The sequence below is a fragment of the Mastacembelus armatus genome, chromosome 15 (assembly GCF_900324485.2).
Source record: "Mastacembelus armatus chromosome 15, fMasArm1.2, whole genome shotgun sequence".
Classification (NCBI taxonomy): Eukaryota; Metazoa; Chordata; class Actinopteri; order Synbranchiformes; family Mastacembelidae; genus Mastacembelus; species Mastacembelus armatus.
Genome location: NC_046647.1, coordinates 16,533,539 through 16,551,262, shown reverse-complemented (window position 1 = coordinate 16,551,262; position 17,724 = coordinate 16,533,539). Strand labels below are relative to the sequence as shown.

The 17,724-nt window shown below is 40.2% G+C and overlaps 1 protein-coding gene across 1 annotated transcript in view; it reads right to left on the bottom strand.

Moving 5' to 3' along the window:
* Positions 1-265: 265 nt before the first annotated feature.
* Positions 266-17,724, bottom strand: part of lrmda (leucine rich melanocyte differentiation associated) — a 184,299-nt gene continuing 166,840 nt past the window's right edge. Inside the window, exon 7 of the mRNA XM_026309635.1 lies at positions 266-1,650. Coding sequence (XP_026165420.1) covers positions 1,571-1,650 — 80 coding nt within the window. The 3' untranslated portion in view covers positions 266-1,570. The remainder of the gene's footprint in view (positions 1,651-17,724) is intronic.

Here is a 17,724-nt window from a genome sequence, read left to right as displayed (position 1 = left end):
CCTTTCCTTCATCTGTCTGTAGAAGACTGACACAGTGGACTGAAGCTTAACATGGTTCAAATCTCAAATGCACCAAGCCGCTCCCCTTTGTCTCATCACCATGGTTTATTCTGCTACTTCACCTCCAAAGAAGTCGGTAATGTCATCAAGCCTCATGACTTTACATGAGATTTCTCCATCTCAAAGACCTTAGTGGTTGCACTGGCACATAAAATATTGTGAATATTGTTTAGCAGCAGAAGGACTTAAAGTGAAAGCATCACAGTACATGACAAGAAAGATTTTAATTAAAGCCTTTTAAACAATTAAAGATAATCTCTTATACAATTTTGCATCAGATCAACTCCATTACATCATTCATTGATCTCAAAATTTCTCCAGAGGTTGCAGAGAGAACTAAGATGTTAAAAATGCAGCACTCAACCTTCTATTGCTGTCATTAAACATCATAAAACTATGGTGATTATAAAAGTATTATAAAATGTAAACATACAGCAAGGATACAATGTTTTTGCAACTGTAAAGTCATTATTACTTTGTGTGACATTTTTTTTTGAAGATTATGTCCTATAATCTGCTTACAATGCCTCACAATGGCAAATAATGAAGAAAATATTTTACTAGTTCACACTCGTAAAAAGCCAAAATAACACAGAGAAAGTGGTAACATAACATAAACTAACAAACCTGAAATACACACCTGCTTCCAACTCTTCATTAAAGCTGAAATGTTTTTTTTACTTGAAAGAGTTGCACTTTATAGCCTTTTCCAGAAAATAATACCATTTATCCAAACCACGACTCAGATATTACTATAAGACTGAGAAACTGTTCTCAATAAATCATTCATTCCAACAAAAGAAGCAAAATAACATTCTGCTCCCAACTAACCAAGACAGACTGATCAAACCTCAAGTTTGAACTGAAAATCTTAGGAATATTTAAACAGGCTGTGTAAAACTGCTTCGGCAAAACTCTTTGCACCATCTTAACATTTTAAACATCAGTTATGTGCATGTGTGTGTAAAAAAAAAAAAAAAAGAGAGTGAGAGAGAGACAGAGAGAGATGAGTCCATGTCAGGCCTCAGGTGTGTGACCGTCACCCCTTTCACCCTTGATTAGTGGCGGTAGTGGACGGGTGATCCATCATGACTGTCAAAGAAAAGGAATGCAATTGGCTCGGTCTGTGTGTGTAAGGGAATGAGGAGAGAGGGAGAGAGGGCGGGAGGGAGGGAGAGGAAGAGAGAGAGAGAGAGCATGCATTTGTGTGTGCGCCATTGCTGATGCTTAGAGGCAATCATGTCAGTGGGAGTGTCATCTTTGATTGTGACTCTATGCTGGAAGCAGGGAGGCAGAGGCAGAGAGGCCATAAATGTTAGACTGGAATATAACCATAAAAGTAAAATTTTCCTTACATAAGCACAACATCTTTGGATATCTTTTTTTCCAATAGAAGATCAGATGACTCAAAGGTCAACAGTATTTTTAATAAATAAGAGGTTGATTTGACCCTCTTCCTGTTAATATCTATTGTCATTCATTTCCCTCTTTAATGCTGACCAGCTGGCCATCAGAGTTGGTCGTTCCGGATGAATCTGTTGCCTTCCGAGTGCTTTCCATAATAGACATAGCGACACTTGGCGAATACCCCTAAAAACAAAATAAGAGAATGTGAGAGTTAGAAAAACCAATGCATGTATTCACCTGCTTTTATAGCATTTATCATTAGAGAGGAAATTAATTATGAACTGTTAAATCATGTTTACACTTGGCTATATATATATGTACATAAAGCATCAATATCAACTGACCATTTGTGTCTGGTTAAAAATAACGTTTATCTAATACATTTGTCCTGCAATAAATCCTCCTTTCATGGTGTTGATGTTCAGCTTTAGGCTTCATTTATACAATTGGGTAGACAAAATAATAGAAGCGCCATTCAGTGTAATGCAATATAAACTAATGAGTACACAGAATGATAGGACAGCTTAAAAAGGCAGGACTGATCAGGGTCTCCTTCTGTTGGGATGAGAGGTGCAGCTGCGCAGAATGAGCCCCTTATTCCAGAGAAAAACTGGTGTGGTCTCGGAGCAAAGTGACAACCTCACATCCTCTGTACACTCACACACTGAATCAACACAGCAAGTAATTATTCAACTATCAGTAGTTGAATAACTTTTTCACAGCATGAACAGTGTTCAGCAAAGGTAAGCTCTTTGAATTACATTTACAGCAATCATTTAACAGGAATCCTGAAGAAGAAGCAACATGCCCTCTGGGCACCTCAGAGAATGAATCCAAGATGGCCGGCAGAGCTTTCTTTCTTGTAATGAGAGGTGTTGCCGTCCGGGGACAGTGCTGCCCAGAGCTGTGCGGCTAGTCTGCTCTGACTCTCGATGTCACAGTGCTCAACACTGCCACTTGATGAATGTGGCAGGCTGCGGCTAGGTGTCACCTCTCACCAAATGAGGCAAGGACAAGTGGCATTAGTGCTGTCAATGATCCTCTGACAAGAGAACAGACACAGCTTTCACCAGGCTTTTTAAATAGACATCAAGTGTATTATAGGAGGAGGAGGAGGACCAGGCCCAGATGCAGGGCAGGAGAGGAGAGACTTACGGGAGAGGCGGTGTCGAAGAGAGATGAGGGGTGCTCCAAGCACTAAGTCCAATCACATAATCCAAAGAGACATTGTCAAGGGTAGGGAGAGAATGGCAACTAAGTGACAGAAAGCAGAGACGGGGACAGAGATACTGGTGCCATATTAGTGCCAAGCATATTCTGATGCCACCCTCAATTCTAACCAAACCTGACACATCACGCTCTCTCCCCCACTCTCTCTGACTCTTCAAAGTAGGCTCTACCAAGTCTCACACACACACAGACAAACACACACACAGACAGACACACACACAAACACACATGCACGTATACAGTACATAGATGTACACACAAACACACACACACCAGTCCCTCGCAGCAGTAGTGGGTGTTCTGTCAGGCGGAGGAGCAGTACAGCAGCAGCAGCAGCAGCAGCAGCAGCCCACAGGCCCGAGGACAAGCTCAGTCAATCTAAATCTGGACTTTGTAGTGGAGCAGTGCTCATTTCCCCTCATAGCCCAGCTACTTGAGGTGATCCAAACACTGAAGTGTGAGGAGCTGTCACCTCCGATAAAATCCGGGACTAGCTCCATGCCTGCCTGCTCCCCCGGTGTGTGAGGGATACATATACTTGTGTGTTTGTGTGTATGTGCTTCTCTGACAGTGATGAGTTTGGGGAGGGGGGGTGAATTCCAGCTGCCGTGATTTGCCTAGGGATACAGGTGACACGGCTGGAGACTGGGCTTGACACCACAGGACTCGGGGTGTCTCATAGCGCTCTAATCACATGGGCGCTAAGGCTTTTCATATATTCACAGCTTACCCAGTGAGAAACTCCCTCTCTCCAGGAGTACGGGCCCTTAAAGAGATTACCCACTGAGGTACCAGAACCAAGATTCCTATAAGACATTACCTAGAGGGGATATATTTGTAGGTTGCAACCAAAGCCTTTCAGAGATAACCTTCACAGATGAAGGAACTAAAGCTAAAGGCCCCTCCAGCCTTCACACTCTGCTAGTCACTAGCCTGTAGGGACGGAGGGTAGGAGGGAACACATTCTCTGATTCTCCAGCACCAATCAGAAGCTGAACGATGTGTGACCTGTAACTCTCCAACGGTGCTATATCTGTGATCAAAGGACAAGAGGAAGAGTATATTAAGGGTAAGACTAGACCAAGGATGAAGTCTGTTTCCCTGTGGGTGAAAGAGTGCATGAATGTGTCTCAATTTTCTGTGCAACCTGGCAGAAGTTCTAGCTACATTTCAGCATTATATTAAGCAGCGTGTTTTATGCATAAACACATTCCAGTTCTCTGCGTTCCCTTCACAGCAAGAGCTTGCTCTTATTATGAGAGAAGCCAGGAGAAAGATGGGGCGGCTGGAGACGGGAGGGAATAACTAAGCCAAACTTACTCTTACATAACCCCTTCTGAGGGCACACCAGTGGGGTTCTGCCTGATGAACTGATACTTAACAAGTGGTTCAGCGGCAAACCCAGCAGTCTACAACATCCTCTGTGTATCCCAAACCATGGATGAGCACACTTGAATCAACACCCATACTATCAACCATATACACATTATCACAAACACATACACACTTTCATCTCAAGCATACAAGCAGGGCACACAGTGAGAACAGTAGGGGCAGCCATTAAAATGACAGATTAACAAAGTGATGAGGATGCTAATGTTTCCATCATGTTCTGGTGGAGGAACAATCAGGCCTTTGTTCTGCATATGTCACGCAGCACCTTGTTGTTTTTAAGGGGAGCAGTGAACCCTCTTGTCTTTATTAAAAGGCTGTACCGTCAGTATCTTGTATCTTCCTCTTGGTAAATGCAGCAGTGTGGGTTCATCATCAGACACTGTGGTCTTTTCAGAGCTGATTACCCAAAGCATGTGTCCACTCCACTGGGGCTTGATGGGCCACTCTGCCACAGTGTGAGTAGGCTAGCTGTACAAAACCTCCTATATGCAGTGAGCCAATATCAAATAAACACGTTTTAGAAAGTTTGTTTTTTCTTGTGACTATAGAATCATTCTATTTAACATATGATCTATAACAGTAGGGAAGAGTTCAACTTTATAAATTAGTAAACCACAATAACTCAACCAATTGTTCCAAAAGTTTCCAGCTGCAGTAATCCAGTTCATACTCTTGGTTCTGGTGGACATAGTCCTCACCACCAATAGCTCCACCCTATGCACTGTCAGATTCGGATCTGCTATAAACCTGGTGAGTTTATCGTCAGAATTGAATTAAATAAGTAAAAAAATAATACTGTATTTGATCATATCGATTCTATCACTGACAGAGTGTACGGGTACTAGTAATAATGACACTGAGACAGTGTACGCACTGAAGTTCCTAATAGTTGCTACTGGATATAATAGAGATTCTTAAGGACATTTTGAATATATGTACTCTAAAAACAACAGAAAAAAATCTTTGTAGTTACTTTGTCCATATTGATTTGATGGATTACTTTAAAAAAACATCACTGACGATATTACAAGTCATATTAACTCACATAGTCTGTTGCAAGACTTTATTCAGCACAAACACACACATACTCAGAATGGAGGGAAAGAGAGCGCGAGTCAGAAAGAGGAGGGAGATGGAGTGGGTTTAATGATTGTTCCCTGCATACAATCAGCTTGACTCTTTTCGAGGGCCATCAATATGTCACAGAAAGACACATCCGATGGATGTAGCTTTTAACATCAAGGTTATCTATTCTCAGCATGAATCCACTCCTAGTTTCTTGTCCTGTCTCCTTTTCTCATCTATCCCCTCCCTTCTTCTCTCAACTGCTTCCACTTGGTTTCGCCTTCTCTACACTTGATTTCTTCCTTTTTTGTGTGTGTGTATTTCACCCTTTGATTCCACTTCTGTGCTCTATTTATTTTTTGTTCTGGTCCACTCTTTTCCTCTCCTTTGCTCTCTAGTTTGGCCACTTAGCCAACAATTCAATCAGTGTTGCCATCCATCAGGAAAAAAACGCAATGAGAAGAAGCCAATTAACAAAGCAATTACACTTTCTGTATTATCTCCAAGGGTTGAAATAACACTGCCTAGCAGGTGGGGGATGGGGTCAGATGGAGCTGGGGGCAGACTTCCATAAGAGTTGGTGCAAGAGTGACTTATGAGCATGGGGCATAGGCTGCTGTGAGCCAGGGCTATTATTGTGGACACAATCCATCTCCGGCTGTCCTTTTATCAGTTCTGCCCAACGTCATGAGATGGAGTCGCTACATTCTCTCTATAGGGAAGCCTGCAGATAGATAACCCCCCTGTGTCCCATAAACCAACAGCCAGTGGACTGCGAATAAGCCAGCTGAGAGGCAGGCTGGTACTTACAGCACAGTGCCATGGAGAGAAATTGAATTGTTTCACTTAGTATTAGTATGCTAGACATGTTTGCATGTTTGTATATTTGTTATAAAAATTCCTTTTAAAAAGTTCCAAGTATTACCAGCAATACCAAGCAACTCAGGAGCCCATATATCCAGTTTAAATCACTTATCAAATATGAGAATATCCATTTTCTATAGGTTTGATGTCAGTTAATATAATGGAGGCCAATCAAATGCTTAATGAAATCAATAATGCAAGTAAACCTGGTTTCAATTTGGCCAAAAGACGCCAGCAGGCATAGAATGTAAGGCTATATTCATGCAGGATATATCTGCTCCAGTAGTATATTTACACATGGTATCCAGCTGCTTCTCAACAGTAAAATGGACTACAGACAAACAGAACAGTACTTACTTTGTTCTCCATCAGGCAAATCAACAACATCCAATGCTTCCCAAATGTTGTCTTTGGAAAAATAGTGCCAATAGTTTATTGTACTTTTCCTCCTCAGGGATCAGGCATCGAAATTTTGTTGTTACAATGTATGCCCATGGTCAGGGTACAACTGAGCTGACCACAGCCGTTAACCCAAGTCAGCCACAATGCCTAATTTAACTTTTTCTCTCTGTCTTTAAATTAACAGTTTTTAAAAGCTTGTACAGTACTTTGGTGTGTTTTTTTAATATATATAAGAGTGTAGTATTTTGTAATATAAAGACTTTTCATGCTAGCACTATCACTGTTTTACATCATGTTGTACAAGTGATGAACTGCTTTCATTGCACTGTAGAATAGTAGTTGGTATTTTGGTTAAATGATTAATAGATTTTCTGAGTGATTTGGTAGTATATTTTGAGGATGATTTCAACCATTATGCCCCGCATGATGGTCCTGAGTTGGTGTCAACACTGGGTCATACTTTTGAAACAGTGAACTAATTGTAAAAAAAATGTTATTATTTGCAAAAAACTGCAGACTATAGCGACAGTAATGTGTCTCACATATATAAACAGTGGGTGTGTGAGAAGGGGAACGATTAGCAGCAAGAACAACAGAGAGCAAGAGACAAAGTGACTTGAGTAAACCATATTGATGGCACTAACATGAGGACCAGCTTTTATCATTTTTATGATGTGCATTTCTCACAAAAGAAGTAAAGTATTAATATGACATGTTGTAACTAAATCCATCCTTAGGCCATCTTTACAAGTACATTCATGTCAATTAGGTGTCACCCATTTTTCTTGGGTTTCAAACAACTCCTGTGTGTAACTTTGGGAATTAAAGTGACATTTGTCCTCTACCATTAAAAAATATTTAGTCCATTAAACATAAATAGCTGTCATAATGATGCATCCCCTGGGCTCAGGCCTTCCCTGTTCCCCTCCTGGCTGTTTACTATGGCCAAACAACTGCAGCGCCTGCATGTTCTCAACTTCAGTGTATTGATTAAACTTTTAAATAGCTGCCATATAACCCTGGGACATCAAGAAGATTAATTTGCGTCAATGTTCATCTGTAATTCATTAGCCATTTATAGTCTCCACATCCACACAGGCTGTCAGGGAAATGCGCACCATTTTTCACCCAGGCAGAGGCTGGAGAGAAGGTAGAGCGAAGGAGGGATGGAAGGAGGGCAGGAGAGTCGTGAAGAAGAGAATTATGCCTACAACAGAAGTAGTACTCTAACAAGCCAAGAATGCATAGCAAGGCATGCAGCATGTTAATACACTGAGTAGCTTTTAAGCTTTATACTATACATAGTGCCACTTCATAGAAATATACTTTAAGGAAAGGTACACACCATTAGCTATCAGCAGCTGAACTGATTACAAATTGCAGTAAACAGTTTTGGTTTAACAAGCCCCTATAATGATGTAATGTTCATCACAATGGTGAAAGACTACATAACTGCAGCTTTCTCTGTTGACATTTGATGAGGCTCTGACATCAGACTTTCCAAACACCTCTCACCAGGCAGTCTGACATGTATATACTTCCTGTCAGTCAGTCAATACTTGGTCTGCCACCCATTCGAACATCATGTTGCTCCACCACACACACACACACACAGATGTCATGACTATATATATATATATATATATAGCTATACATAGTTAGGTGTGGAGGGTTAAATTATTTGGGGGTGGTAGAGTCCAAAACTGAGAGAGCGAGAGAGAGAGAGCGAGAGAGAGAGAGAGAGAGAGAGAGAGAGAGATGCAGAATTGAAAGATTTGCTATGGCCACAGGCTGATAGGCTGTCAGGGGAATGTTGCTGGGTCATGGCTCAACCAGCCCTGATCAATACTAGGTTGATTTTGCCACATGATTCTTCTGAAAGTGCAACAATAACACATTCTGTATGTTTTTATATGGTTCTGAAGGTTGCTGTTATAGGAGAATCATGCTGTGTGATTTGTGTCATTAATTACAAAATAAACAAAAAAGGAATTAATATACAGGATAAGAAATAGCCATTCATAAACAGACATGTAATGCATGGTTATGTTTTGAGCTTACTGGTAATATTAGTTCATGTATGAAAAATTACACTCATCACTGTCAGTTCACTAAATGGCTATAATCAAACACTTTAAATTGAGGATGGCATTATTCATTGATGGGTGAATTACAGTTCTAACCAGATAAATGCCTATCAGTCTTTGTACCTTCAACTTATGAGGATGAGAAGGAAATTGAATTCTGGGGCACATAAATTTTGACTGAAGAAAGAGATTACTGTTGTGGGGGGTCTAATGAAAAAAAATGGTGAAATTAATTTCAGTGACATTTATTCCACATAGAGCTAGAAGAGAACACTGGTTACAGTAGCTCTGGAGTCAGGAGATAAGAGGAAGGGGTTTAAGGCAGTGGTTACTCAGCCAATATACAAAGTCCTAAGTCCCCTTGGAGCACCTTTCTCTACTGACAACACACAACTAACATATGAAAAAACAAAAACTTTCTTGTAAGCCCGATAATGATAAGTTGATTATTTATTGCCTGTGTTATTGAAAGTGTTCCTATACCCTTAAGGGAACATGAAACCACTAATGACGCCAGTAATCATAGGCACTCATTTTCTCTGTCAACATGTGAATCACAAATCAGCACATATGCACACCACAAGGCCCGACACTGATCGAGTGTGTTCTTCATCAGACCCAGGCTTTCTAATTAAAAGAAAAGCACAAATAAGTCTTTCAAACCTCTGACCGAAATAGAAAGAAAAAGTGAAAATCACAATTAGAGGTTTGGCTGTGTTCAGTAATGGTGCCGTTAATAAGAGCGGCTGGTGACTCATTCAATGGAGATTTAATCACTGGGACAGGATTCAATAACAAAAGAGCATAATATTAATCACTGGAGAGTGATAACTTCACTGTTCATCTCTTTGACATTGGAGGAAGGGATGAATTAATGATGCTCTCCATCCGAACACATTAAATAATAATTATCAGGCAAAACAGCATGAAAGGGACTGCATAATGAACCCCATTGTCAGGTCAATTACAACCACATAAAACTGTTCAAAGGGAAGTAGCGTGTTACTAGATAGTCATAGTAGAAAGGACAGCCGTGTCTTTATCAGTGGAAGGTGCTGCGGAACCTATTCCCTCTTATATCAGGGCTTAAAATGTGTTGCGGGCTGAAATACACACAGAGGACACTGAAACTCTTGTCTAGCCACACATACCTACTGTAAAATGCTGGAAGCATTCAGTGAGGCACTCAGCAAGGAACACACTAAAAATTGGTTAGCAAAAGATAAATGACGTGACAATGACAGTGTTTTTTCTGGCTCTAAAGCAATGTCAGTCACTAAGTGACATGTTAACTAAACTCAACTACACAGACAATGATTGACTTCACGCATCAGTGGACAAAATGGCACCTCGCTACCTGTCAGTGGCAATTTCCATCAAATCAAAGATGGCCAGCAAATTTAGCCATGAAAGAGACTGCTATGGAAGTTTTATACATGAATATAAATACAGACAGATTATATAGGCAGCATTTTATTCCTTCATCACACCATAAAATCGACAAGGGTTGTTTCATAAAGCACTTGCTTTTCCCTGAGCACCAGGCAAATGAGGTTGTCCTCCAGCTTCTCTTTTTGACCTAGACATCAATTATTGCATGGCTGCTACCATTCAGAGACCCTCTCTTAAACAAACAGCCTGGCAACCTCCAGCATGACACATATCAATACTAATCTGATGTCTTGCTCCACAGTCGTCCCCCACAAACAGGCTGGCTGCACTTGCCTGACCAGAGAGCCCAGGCTTGGCTGTACTCCTTCATACTTCCTTCCCCTGCAGACATCAAACACTTATTACTCCCCATTCTGGCCCTGCTAACTGACTGGCCTGTCTGGGCCCACACAGGGACCCCATTATTAGAGTCATTTCAGTGCCCATCCTGACGCCTGTTAGGCAGTTCTCTACCTGGGGCTCCTTCTCCTTGCCTACCCGACTGAGTGCCTACCCAGCCAAACAATGATTGGACATGACATGGTGACAGAAAACAGGGGAGAAGGGCAATAGAAATAAAAGAACAGAGATGGCAGAGTGAGGCGGACAGAAACAGGGAGAGACGAAGGTGGGTATGTTAGCCAGGGCCCTTGTGGCGTAGGGTGTGCCCATCAACACGGATGAGTGTTAGCCAAGAGCCGCATGTCACAATGATGGAGGGGCTGGATCACTCACATCAGAGCTTCATCTGACTGGAAGATATCAATCTCCAGGCCTAATCCAAAAGGACATGGTAAAATATCCTTTAACACTGCTCTTCTACCCTGCCTTTGTGTGGTCCCTGTTTCTGAAGATGTGTGTGTAACATTCATTGCTGGACCTCAGTCACTTTCACATCCCATTTCCTCTGTCTCCAGCACTGACAGTCAAATTATGATGGACAAACAGTACCTTGACATATGGCATTTAGCACAAAAAAGGAAAAAAAAAAAGTATAGATGACTACATATGTGTAGCATCGAGATGTGGATTCCACCCTTATGTTTTGACAAGGTTTTGAGAAAAAATATTATTTGTGTAGGTACTGTGGTAAAATGTGTTGAGTACTGGCAGTGGTGTGGTAAGCTAGAATGTTTTTTTAGAGAAAGTTTTTGCATTAACATACTTTTTCATAAATATTTAGACAAGGGTAAGAGTAAAATCTATAATTAATTATTTACAGTTTAGAAGTTTGGTTTCTATTTAACTTTTATTTATTGTGAACCAATTGTAAGTCATTACAATGAGATGTCATACATGTACAATATATTTACTTTTCAATGTATATGAGTAAAATGTGCAGATACATTAAATCCTACTATTGCTATTTACTCTATAGGGGTAATTCATTTATTGATATACAGTATACATACATATATACAGCATAAATAATGCCATTGTCATTACTAGCAATTTACCAAGAACATTTACAGAAATGTTGATTGGAGCAGGGTTATTATAATCTAAAAAATGAATGAATGTTTAGGTATTATAATTTTAGATAAATCTTATTCAATTATTGGCAAAATGATTTCAAATAATTCAAAAGTATTTAAAGAAAAAGTCTACATGGCAGTGTCATTGCAGTAACAATTACAAAAGCAAAAGCATGCATTTAAGCCAACAAAGACTCCAACTATAAAGACGAATTGATGAAAAATATATTCTTCGTCACATCCCTTGCTTCTCAAAATTATGCTTGTGTCAAATTAGATGCTGACATTTCCTACCAGAATTTAAACTGATGAACCCACAGTAGCCAATCAGGTGTGAGGCAGAGGTGATGATAGGTTTGTGTTGTGTGGAATATTTCATGCCCCTCTGGCTTCGCTGTGCCATGTTCAGACAGATGGATCCACTGTAACTCTACTTCTCTTAATTAATATGACATATCCCCTGTTCATATGCAGAGAGTGAGGGAGGAGACAGAGAGATGAAGGTATGAGGGAATGATTAACTGTGGATCTGTCCCTCCTTGTGAGAAATGATCTTGCCTCTTCTGATCTGCCCGGTCCTCCCCTCTTCATTTCCTTCTCCCTCACTCTCTCTTGTCTGTCTCTCTCTTTGGCTCACTTCATTTCTTTCTGCACCTCCCCTCTATATTTCTGTTCCCTTATCTCGGCCTCCCTCCCTCTCTCTCTCTCCCCTGCCCCTCTTCTCTTCTTTCCCCCTGACACTCTCGGACTGTCCTCAGCCCCCTGCACATCTCCTGACAGGTAGAATAATAACGCTCGTACATCACTGCCCCGAAAAGTCCAATAACCTAAATCTTCACTTGCCACACACCCCGGGACTCAATTACTTTATTGACATGTAATCTTCATAAGGGGAGAAATATTGAGCATGTAAGGTCAGCCGGTTATGAAGACATATTATCATATTATCTGCATGAGGGTTGTAGGGGCTAGGACCTGACAAAGCTAATTATAATGGTACATGTTTCAGAGCTCAGAGCGTATTATCTGCTTGGCTGCTTGGTTGAGCCACAGCTGAGGTATAGAGGAGAAGGGGATGAGATTTCAAACCTAATAGGGACTGGATGTCATCTCAGGGCATGGGAATTAATGAAGCCAAATATTATCGACTGCACATCACAGCACTAATATCCTTGATTTGTTCATTGTATTTGTCAGGAGTACCTCTCCATAGTCTAATGGCTAACAGCATATCACCATACACGCTGACCAAGGAGGCAATTTCTAAAACTGTACAATATCACTGCTTGCCTTCAAGTATTGCACAAAAAGTGCAAATAAGCTGTTAGTGTTGTAGCTTGAGCTGTTCCTCAGCCAAAATGTCACAGTGGGTTAGTGATGGCAGGAAGGACAAATGCCCATGGCTGTGTTATTGCTTCTCTCCCAAGGTTATCTTAATATCATCCTTTCAGCTCTGCTATTCAACCTACTGCCTGCTACATAAAGCAAAAACAACACAGGCAAAAGTACAACATAGTGAATGTATTCTTTTACAACAATGTGTTCACTCCAAAATATTCTTTTGCTTTACCATAAGGGTATGATGCAAAGGAAAAAATACAGCCAAGCCTGTTTTTTTAACCAGAAAAACAATGGATCAAAGGGCATAAAACAAACAGCTTGCTAGCCCTGAGACATTGCATCTCAGGGTCACAGAGTGCAAACAAAGAAACCCACCGCCAGACATGTGAACATGTTCATTTTACTTTATCCAATATCATGCCCTCTTCCCCATCCCTGTTATCCCACTGTCCGAATCCTTAAGTCAGGATTGCAGCTGCAGAAGATGCCCGAAATGATGCAGAAAACTTGGCCAGCGCTGCCAAAGGTCATGTGTTAACACTTGCTTATGGTGTCAAATGGAGAGACATATTTTAGCTTTCTTCAAGGGTCTCCAGGCACTCAAAACTTCAAAGAATGAAAATGTTCTGTTTATTTGCACTAGCGTAATTTGTTTTCAATCTTGGGTTTCTTAATGAAGTTTTACTGTACTGAGTCCTTATGTTCCCATGCATTTTTATATGAAACATGTATTATAGCAGTACACATTCAGCTCATACACTCAACCAATACCGCATGATGTATACAGTACAAATGAATAATCAAAGAATTACATCTTTGTGAGCAGATATGATATAGTTTGATGGCTACCAATTCTGCATGTTTGTCCTGAGGGGAATAAAGCAAACAGCCTTTTAAATCACAACAATCTGGGATAGATTCATGTTTTTGACCAAAATGACTCAGTCAATCCAATCAACTTGCACTGCAGCGACATAACATGCCAGAAACTATCTATGAATGAAATTATGATGGTGAAATAACTTGTCCACTCATATTATCATGACAGAGAAACCTGCTCCGTCTCTTTAAAGTGACTTAATCAGCAAATCAAAGTGACAGATTAAAAGGTTGTTTTGGACTTCCTAACATTTCAGTGACCTCGCTCTTTTCATTCTGGTTGAGCTGGAATTTTGATGCCAGTACAAACCATAAAGGACCTGCTATTTTCAGTAACTGAGTACCCCCTTTATATTTTAAGAGAGACAAAATGCATGTCAGTTCTACAAAATAGCTCTGGCACTCATATCCAGCTGACCTTATGAACTTTAAAGCAGGCCAGGGCAAGCTGACCTGCAAAATTTGCAACACTGGATTGTGAATCTCCAGTAAGGAAGAGTTCAGATCTATAGCACTAGATGCCCAGTGTTGGGCTAATGTTTTTTTTCTGTTACATCCAGCAAATCCAAACAAGGCTTTCACATAGCCCAATGCAATGAATAATCTAAATGGCACTTAATGTGAGCTATGTTGATACTCTGACAATAGTTTGTGTTCAGACATCACAGCTTAGTGTCTCCCAGTTGTATATTGATGCTGAGGCAGTTGACAATAAATCACTGGATTCACCAGTGAGTGAGAAAACAGTTTAGACAATGGCCCAATGGAGCTTACTGTAATTGACAGATGAGTTCAGCTCTTTCCACCACAACAGCTTCGGAGCATTGAGGGTACCTGAGAATGTGTGTTATACTTCAGGACCCACAATGCCCTAAACAAACAGTGCCAACAGTTATGCCTTTGAATGTCTGCACTACACTCATGACATGGTTAGGCATTAGTAACTATCACAACATCCAAGTAATTCAGAAACATTTGAATTGTTTTTTTGAGAAAGTATACACTCAGATTCCTTTGGATGGGGACCTCAGTTTCAGTTTATTTCATATGAGTTTATTTTAATATATTTACAGATACATAGGTTTTCATTTTGCCATTATGGATTGCTGAGTGCAGATTTATGGGTATAATGGCAATTTTATCCATACATATTAAAAGTGTGCAAAAAGTGAAGTCTAAATATTTTTTGAAGCCACTGTATGAATTTTGTTCACAGAGCTTGTCAAGGCCTTTAGGAAAGTTCCAGGTATCCTAATTTTGGATAGTATTATCACAGACACTGTAGCAATATATAAGATATATAAGAATAATCCATCCCACTGTGGCAGCTACTTTAGTCTTTAGATGAAAACACTTCTTCTAGTCACATTTTCATCCTTTATAGCTTCATTCTAATTTTAGTCAACAAAAACTCATGTTTTTGTTAATTATTAGTCACTGACTGACTTAAGTCTCCTGTGCTTGCAGTTCAGCCTGTAATGGTATCATCCCTTATCCAATCCAATGACACGGACACACTGCTGAAGTGTGGGCTGACCATGAAGCCTATTTTGAATGTCCAGTATATGGCAAATAACATTCTAGCCCTGTGTTGTCAATAAAAAAAAAAACTAAAAAAAAAACATACATTTGTCGTATTTTTCCAAGGCAGATGTGTGTTGTCATTACTAAGTAGACAGTGAGGTGACAACTTATAATGTAAACTACTATCTAAGACATATCATTTAGCAAATCTTGTACATATGGCTTCATTAAAAGTCTGATGAACTGTGATATGAAGTTTAATCTCAGTGAGATGCTATGCACATGTAAGCACTGGATCCATACAACACGCATACTGTATGTAGATGTACAGTGCATGTTCATATCTCTTTATACAAACACATTTTGTATGTCTGTTTGAATATACTATAATACATGGTTAACTGGAAAGGTGTGTTTCAGTGCGTCATTGCCACTTGGAGCCTGTTCTTTAACAGGACACCAGAGTCCACTTTATGTTGCTGTGTAAATTATCAAACCTTTTCTCTCTGCATATTAGTGACTCCATGGCATATGTAGCTCTGTTATGATCATGCCAGACAGAAAGATTCAGTGATGTACCACAGCTGTTAAGCCATGTAGAATGTGTTGTCACCAGCATGATAAACTGGTCGCTGAGTAAATTGGAACCTAATTTGTTGGAGCCATTACCCAGGCTAGCATTAGGGCATGTTTTCATCTTGAATGATTACTGTGTAAGATCAGTTACCCTAGAATTACAATCTACAGTCTACTTATAATTTATTAAAAACACAGTGATTAAGATATATGATCCTACAAGACAAACAAGACAAATATATTTAACAAGTACTGTTTCGATTTCACAGACTCTAAAATATGAGACATACTGTATCTCTGTGTAAACAACCCTGATAATATACAATAATAATTTCAAAGCTACAATTACTTACTGCGGTTTGATCCTATCCCTTTTCAGCATGACAAGTTGTTCAGCATCTGCCAGCATGTTAGGAGCTATTTATCAGAATGAAGGGTGGCAAGCCCACTCACACAGACAGACCCTGCCTGCTCACCAAGCAATTTGTTTCAAAGGGTACTGACACAGAAGAAAGCTGGTGGACCAAACATCCATCCTGCCGTAAAAATATCCAAAACCATCTGGCAGCTAACCCCTATTCTAAATTACAATGATGGACTCCAACCGCTGGAAACCATGAAGGCTAAAAAGAAACCTGCTCCAAGTACTGTCCTCATTTCTGTCGCCCTTAACCGCAAATACAAATCATGGTGGAAAACAAATAATAGTGTAGCTGCATTAGCAATACCAGCATATCAGAACTGATTCTAGAAATAAGACCTATCCACTCTGGGTGATTTATTATCTGCTACTTTCCTAAGAATGACCAGTGCAACTGGGAAGTAGACCAAGGTCTAGAGCACCAGCAGTAAGTTTTTCCAAAAGGGCTTGGTCTGCTTGGCAAACTCATGTATTTGTCTGACACGTTTGGAGAAGCAGCCAACATATTGCATCAAACTAATGTCTGTTTGTAGTGAAGCAAGTTTTAATGGGTGAGTCCAGTTGGGTTTGTATCATCATAAATAACAGTGGTTTGTCTGCAATGGTCACGGACGGTAAGATTTAGGAGGCTACATATTTCCCTGCTGCTGAGAGAAGTGGTTCAACGTTTGCAATCATTTTATTTCAGTAATGATGGATGAAGGAGTTCAAAAGTATGATCGTAAGCTTTCAGGCTTAATGTTCAAAATGCTTAATGTTCATTTTAAAGTAATGCACTGGAGGTGTTCGACAAAAACTACAGCATCAGATTAGTTGGTACAGTGACTATAGATTAAAAATATTGACAGCTATTAAATCTTTGTGGCATCCTAGTCAAATAACTTGCATCACTTCAGTCAAAACAATTACAGCTTACCTTTAACTCTGAAACATCCTTATTAAGACAAACTATCACAGAGGGAAGTATATACTTTTATACCAGAAGAACTAACAAACAAATATACAGCTGAGCAGCTGACAGTGCTATCTTTCTACTTTAAGTTTTTGCTGTAGACGTCCAACATCAGTTTAAGAACTCAAGACACTCAAGAGACTCTCTCAGGTACATCAAACGGAAAGGTAAAAACAATAGTGTCACTGACATTTCCCCAAACCCAGCACAAACAGAATTATTCACACTGTGAGAAGAGGAGTGCCATTCGATAACGGAGCGATAATGACACTTGGAAGAAGGCAGCTTTCTCAGAGCAGTTTAGAGCTGGCACGTCAGAGTTCGGCAGTTAAGCCTGTCATAGAAGTTGAGGAGGTTATCCTGGCATTTTAATCTAGCTGGCTTCTGAAGGAGAAAATGCAGAGGTGATTTTCAGGACTAGTAATAACAAAGACAGGCCTGCCTCCAAAAATGAGCTTGCATCATTTTGAATGCGGACAATGCAGTGTTATGTGAAGTCGCGGTAAAGGATTGCCGGGCGCAGTTTGCCTCATCCCCTCTCCCCTCATCCATCTCCATAGGCTGGCTTTAATGGATATTCATGTTGCTGAGCCAATCCACTCCTGGGAGAAATGA